This window comes from Silene latifolia, chromosome X, assembly GCF_048544455.1.
Source record: "Silene latifolia isolate original U9 population chromosome X, ASM4854445v1, whole genome shotgun sequence".
In the NCBI taxonomy this organism is placed as follows: Eukaryota; Viridiplantae; Streptophyta; class Magnoliopsida; order Caryophyllales; family Caryophyllaceae; genus Silene; species Silene latifolia.
In genome coordinates, this window is record NC_133537.1 from 96027635 (window position 1) to 96034228 (window position 6594).

General features: G+C 39.6%; 1 protein-coding gene across 1 annotated transcript; it reads left to right on the plus strand.

Moving 5' to 3' along the window:
- Positions 1-399: 399 nt before the first annotated feature.
- Positions 400-5780, plus strand: LOC141617901 (uncharacterized). The gene is made up of 8 exons (XM_074435033.1): positions 400-1483; positions 1643-3315; positions 3745-3891; positions 3995-4288; positions 4334-4513; positions 5063-5233; positions 5413-5545; positions 5593-5780. The coding sequence occupies exons 1-8, from the start codon at positions 400-402 to the stop codon at positions 5778-5780; spliced, it is 3870 nt and encodes a 1289-aa protein (XP_074291134.1).
- Positions 5781-6594: the final 814 nt, after the last annotated feature.

Sequence of the window (6594 nt, forward strand, 5' to 3'; positions counted from 1 at the left end):
ATTGAAAAAATGGTTAACTTGGGCTTTTGGAACATTAGAGGACTTAATAGCCTGAATAAACAAAAAGAAATAAAGTGGTTCTTACACAACAATAATTTGGGGCTATTTGGTTTAGTAGAGACTAAAGTTAAGTCAGTTCATTGGAATAAAGTTAGGAATGCTATTTGTAGTGATTGGTCTATCTGTACTAATAACTCTTTTGCTACTGGTGGGAGAATTTGGCTTTTGTGGAACTCTGGACTCTTGGATGTGGATATTCTGGATATCACTTCTCAGACCATTCATGCTCAGATTACTATCAGAGGGAATTAGCTTGTGTTTAGGTTCACTCTTGTTTATGGCTACAATAAACCTGCAGAGAGGGTTGATTTATGGCAAAGTTTGCAGAGGTATAAGAATATGCATCAGGGGCCTTGGATGGTTGGTGGAGACTTTAATAATCTCCTTTTTCCTAATGAAAGACTGGGGGGAGCTGAGGTGACTCTAGCTGACATTAAACCATTTCAAGATTGCTTACATTGCTGTGAGTTAGTTGATATCAAGGCAATTGGTTCATTTTTCACATGGAACAACAAACAAGACCTGGAGACTTTGGTGTATAGCAGAATTGATAGGTGCTTAATTAATGATGATTGGATGAGTATGTTCCCTGAGGCCTATGCTTATTTTATGCCTGAGGGATATTTTGATCGTTGTCCATGTGTAGTCTATCCCTTTGGTAAGCCAATCACTAGAAAACCTCATTTCAAATATTTTAATATGTGGAGGCTGGATCCCAATTTTCATCAGGTGGTTAGTGAGGGTTGGCATAAAGAGTTTAGGGGGACCCAGATGTTTCAACATGTTTGTAAGCTGAAACATTTGAAGCATGGTCTTAAGAGGCTGAACAAAGGTGCTCTGGGGGATATTGAAAACAAGGTGAAAGTTGCTAAATTGGATCTCCGCAAAATGCAGGAAGATCTTATTTCTAACCCCATGGATCCTGGTATGGTGGGTGCTGCTAAAATTTTGGCTGATGAACTCTTGCATTTGAAAGCTGCATGGTATATGTTCCTGGAGCAGAAGGCTAAAGTGGACTGGACTGCTAAGGGGGATGATAATACTCATTATTTTCATTCTCAGTTGAAACATAGAAGGGCTCAGAATAAATTTATTCAAATTAAAGACCAAGGGGGGAAGCTGTGCACTGAAAGTTCTGATATACAGCAAGCCTTAATTGAGTACTATAATGGCTTGCTAGGCAGCAGTAATTCTGTGGATGCTGTATGTGAATCAGTCATTGCTACTGGCCCTATTTTGAATGCTTCACATCATGAAATATTAAATGCTGAGGTTTCTGCTGATGAGATCAGAAAGGCTATGTTTGACATTGGTGGCAACAAAGCTCCTGGTCCTGATGGTTTTAATAGCCAATTCTACAAGGACACTTGGGAAATTACCGGGGAGAGTGTCATTAAGGCTGTGAATAATTTCTTTACCTCAGGTAAACTACTCAAACAAGTCAATGCTACCCTTATTACCTTGATTCCCAAAGTTGAGCTTCCTCAAGATGTGACCCAGTTCAGACCCATTGCTTGTTGTAATTCTATTTAGAAGTGTATTAGTAAGGTTCTCTGCAACAGACTGAGCATGATCTTGCCAGACATAATTAGCCCCTCTCAGAGCGCTTTTGTTAAGGGAAGAGATATTGTAGAGAACATACTTATATGTCAAGACCTGGTGAAATTATACAACAGGAATGCTGTGTCTCCAAGGGTAATTATGAAAATAGACCTCCAAAAAGCTTATGACTCCATTGAATGGAGCTTTGTGAGTAATATGCTGAGCTCTCTAAACTTTACTCCTATATTTACTAAGTTGATCCTTGAGTGTGTGACTACTCCCTCCTATACTTTGGCACTTAATGGGGAAAATTTTGGGTTTTTCCATGGGAAGAGGAGTCTGAGGCAAGGGGATCCCCTCTCTCCTCTCATTTTTGTTATTTGCATGGAATATTTGAGCAGGATTCTTGACAAAATCCAAGAGTATACTAAGTTTAAGTACCATCCTCTTTGTGGCAGAATCAAGCTCAATCATTTGGCTTTTGCTGATGATTTGCTATTGTTTTGTAGAGGAGATAGAACCTCCATTATAGGGTTGCTAAGGGCCTTCCAATCTTTCTCTAGAGCCTCTGGGTTGGAAATGAACAAAGGAAAGTCTAGCATTTATAGTAATGGGGTTGACAATTTGGTACTGACTGACATTATCAAGTACTCAGGCATGAAACATGGATTTCTCCCCTTCAATTACTTGGGTATACCTATTTCCTCTAAGAAATTATCTGTGTTGGAGTGTAACTGTTTGGTTGAAAGGGTAGTCATCAGAATTAGAAGTATTGGCAGTAGGAAGTTGAGCTATGCTAGGAGATTAGTACTCATCAAATCTGTACTGGCCACTCTACACAATTATTGGGCACACATTTTTATATTACCCAGCTCCATTCTGAAGAAAATAACTCAGATTTGCAGGAATTTTTTATGGACTAGGCTTGATAATGATAAGGGAAGCATTTTGGTTTCATGGGATCAGATTTGCCAGACTAAGAAACATGGTGGCTTGGGGGTAACTGATATTATTCGTTGGAACAAGGCTGCCTTAGGTAAATACATCTGGTGGCTAGCTCAGAAAAAAGATCACCTTTGGGTGAAATGGGTTCATTCTATTTATATCAAGAGAGGTGACTGGCATAACTATCAACCTAAAAACAATGGCAGTTGGGCTTGGAGGAAGCTTTGTAGGATCAGAGATGTTATTAAAGCAGGATATGTGGGAGAGTGGTGGCTACAGAATCAGCAGGTTTACACCATTCGAAGTGGCTATGACTGGCTTGGCTCCCCTTGTATGAATGTACCTTGGGCAAAATTTGTTTGGGATTCAGGTGCCCTTCCCAAGATCAGTTTTATAGGGTGGCTGGTGATGCAGGGCAGACTATTAACCAGAGAGCGACTGAAAAGAATGGGAATTGTCTTGGATGATTCCTGCGTTTTATGTGCTAATGCTCCTGAGACACACGCCCATTTGTTTATTGCGTGTGAATATAGTACGAGATGCCTTCAAATCTTGTCCTCTAGACTGGGGTGCCATCTACCCAGTCAGGACTGGTTTGCTTGGTGGAACAGCCAGAGTTTCCTTTCACAGAAGATCCAACATCAAGCTGCAATGCTGCTGCTAGCTCTCATATATTCCATCTGGTGGAGCAGAAACCATTGCAGAACCGAAAATGTCCTCTTGCGTCCAGAGTTCCTTATTGCTAGATTTGATAAAAATAGCTTCTTTGTAATGTAATGTGTGTGATTCTCCTTATAGTGTGGGAGTTAAAAAATGTTGAACAGTGAGATAGATTTGTTAGCTAGTTGATCTAAGAACGCTTGTATCTTGGTTATCTGATTAATATAAGTTTACCTTTTTACCAAAAAAAAAATGTGATTAAAATTGAATGTGCAAATGTCACTATATAGAAAGTGTAAATGTGATGATATAGATAGTGTAAATGTGATCCTATGCAAAGTGTAAATGTGAAATATTATGAAGTGTAAATGTGATTAAAATAGAAAGTGTAAATGTCACTATATAGAAAGTGTAAATGTGATGATATAGATAGTGTAAACGTTATATTATGGAAAGTGTAAATGTGATCATATGCAAAGTGTAAATGTGAAATATTGTGAAGTGTAACTGTTATGGGTTTGTTCTCACATGCTCTAGGTCTTCATCCCGGTATTATCTGGCAATAATGATCATTACATCTGTGCTTGCATAAACTTCGCATCCGAGCAGATAGAGTATCTGGACAACCGTTCTTACGATGATGATTTTGAAAAGCTTCCATATTTTGGAATTGCGCGTATTGCGGTAATAACTATAAACAACATTCATAAATTACCTTTAGTGTATATGTATTCTGGAAATGTAAATGTTGTATTTAAATTGACTATTTTTTTAAATACCTTTACAGTGTGACTTAATGGGCAAGTTTCTGGAGTCTAAAGGGATTGCCAAAGTTTCAAAGGTCAGTGAGTTTAATTTTGTCAATGTAGAATTTAAATGGCAAGGTAGGGGTTATTCGAGGTTTGACTGCGGGCTTTACATGATGATACATATGTTGCTTTTCTGTGGGAAACCTTTTGACTGTGCCCTAGGGGAGAGGGATGTTATCAACCTCATCCGGGCTGAAGTTGTGTCGATCCTGGTCCTGAGTGACGTTAACAAAGTAAGGGAAGACGTTCGGCAAATGATATCTCAATTCAAGGTAAAGCATGCTCAAATACTGAATTCGGGCTCGAATGCTGCATAGAAGCGGAATCTGGACGATGAGGAAGAGATTACTTACAGTAAGCGGCCTCGTACCTCAAACCCACTCCCTAACCGTGTAGAAGGAAGCCCCGTGGTCAAACCTGTAGCCATACATGTGGAAAGAAGCCCTGTGGTCATACCTGCAGCTGTGCAGTCTTCAGGAAGCCAACCCATGTCAGCTGTAAGGAGCCGCCCTCGGGGCGGGGGTGAGGGGAGGGGGGGGGGGGGAGATGGTCTGGGTTGCTCACTCGTTTGTGGGGCTACTAGTACTCAGACTCTTGTTGTCTCCACCTTCATACAGAACAATCAAACTTTGGTCAGGGGTGTTAGATCGTATCGAAAGCATGCGGTGGACTATTGCTTCTTAGATGACCACACCTTTGAAAATCGTTAGTATCTCTCCAATTGTTATAACGTGTGAAATTAATTACGATATTTAATTTTTAAATTGATTACTATACGTGAGTTTCACAGCAGTGAATCAATATCTTGGTTCAATAGGCATGCTGCGCTACGCCGGTTAGACATCATGTCCATTCTTCCTGAGGTTGTAATATTGCCAGTTGTGATTGAGTCCTGGGCTGTGTTGCTCAACCACTTGGAGTCGGCTGAATACTTACTTCCTAGGATGACCTTCTTTGGGTTACGTCATATGGTACACCCCCCAAAGCCTAAAATTCATATATTATTTTCTTGGTTATTATGTAATCTCAATCACTTCTGTGAACAGGAGTGTATCATGCAGCTGTTGGATATTCCTGAACCAGGTTCACAGTGCAATGCCATCAACGATCGGCTGTACCTAATTTGGGATACCTTCATCCAGGACTGTGATAAAACTTTCAACCTGAATGCTGAGTTTATCTTCATACTCGTTAACATTGGTGGGCACTTTGCATGCGTATGTATAAATTTCAAAGCACAAACGGTCGATCTCCTTGACTACCAACCTCATCCTAACTGGGACCAGTCTGAAATGTGCAAAGTTGCTCGTCTTGTTGTAAGTCCGATGCCAATAAATCACTTTCGAATAGGATGAACAATATATTGTTTATTTAATTTTATGTGCTTTCATTGCAGGCATCAGCGATTAGCGATTATTTGGATCCTAGAACCGTCAACAGGGGATACAAGATTACTAGCTTTGAGCTTCGAAAAATCCCGTTCAGGCGCCAAATACCCCTTCCTAACATAACAGAATCAGGGATATTCTGTATGATATATATGCTGATTATGAGGGTGAACCTTTTGAGCATCCAGACTTGGAGAGGAAGAGAAATCGACGGTACTTGGTAGTCGAGTTGGTGGCGACCCTTGTACTAGCTGACATAAACATCAACAGAGACGTTTTCACGGCGAAGGTGGATGAGTTTATAGCTGGAAAAGATGAATTATTGGGGAAGTTACAAAAGAAGCGCAAAGTGAAGAATGTTTTGGTGAAAAAGTAAACCATTTGGGGACATATTGTTTTTTTTTTGGTTGTTCTTGACTATTCGTATTTTGGTTGGCAATGTTGAAACTAATGTCTGTAATGGTATCGGGTTTTTGTGGACATGTCAGGCAGTTGTTATGATAATTGACAAGCAATTGAAATTGAATTTTAGTTTCATTCAGATTCAAAGTGTAAATGTGACGATATTCAAAGTGTAAATGTGTCATTCACATGAAAGTGCTTTTGAGAGTGTAAATGTGATGAGATGGGAAGTGTAAATGTTAACACACTGAAAGTGTAAATGTGTCATACGCATGAAAGTTTCATTGAATAAGGTAGGGTTAGATATGATTTAATCATAAGTGTAAATGTTACTTGAAATAACATTGTCAATTCAAATAAGTTCAAGTAACACAATGTTTGGCAATCCAATAAAACAGAGACATTTTGGTCTTATGACAGTGTAACTCTGACGCAGTTGAAAGTTACGTTGCCATGAGACCAATTTCTAATCCCTCGTTCCAGTGATATCACATCAAAGTTTAAAGTTACACATTCAAAATACAAAAGCTATATTATCACTGCTGTGACGTCTATTCTTCTTCTGATTCCAGCTCTTCCTCTCCTCTCTTTCATCTTCTTCTGGGTCAGACGACCCCTCGCACAATGGTGTGTGTGCTGAAAAGGGGTTAGGGAAGTTCCTCTTGTCGTGATTTGATATTCTCTTGCAATTCTTAAACTTGCGCTTGGGTTTTCTACCCAAGGCCAATGCTTTTGTTTTGGCTGACAACATCCTTTTACCGATACCCTTGTTTTTCGAATTCTTAGGT

Excerpts from the sequence above, each read along its gene's own strand:
- LOC141617901 (XM_074435033.1), top strand. The coding sequence starts at position 400 with ATGCATCAGGGGCCTTGGATGGTTGGTGGAGACTTTAATAATCTCCTT. Across the intron at positions 3,316-3,744 it reads TTGATAAAAATAGCTTCTTT|GTCTTCATCCCGGTATTATC; the intron begins GTAATGTAATGT and ends CACATGCTCTAG. Across the intron at positions 4,514-5,062 it reads GAAGCCAACCCATGTCAGCT|GAGTGTATCATGCAGCTGTT; the intron begins GTAAGGAGCCGC and ends TTCTGTGAACAG.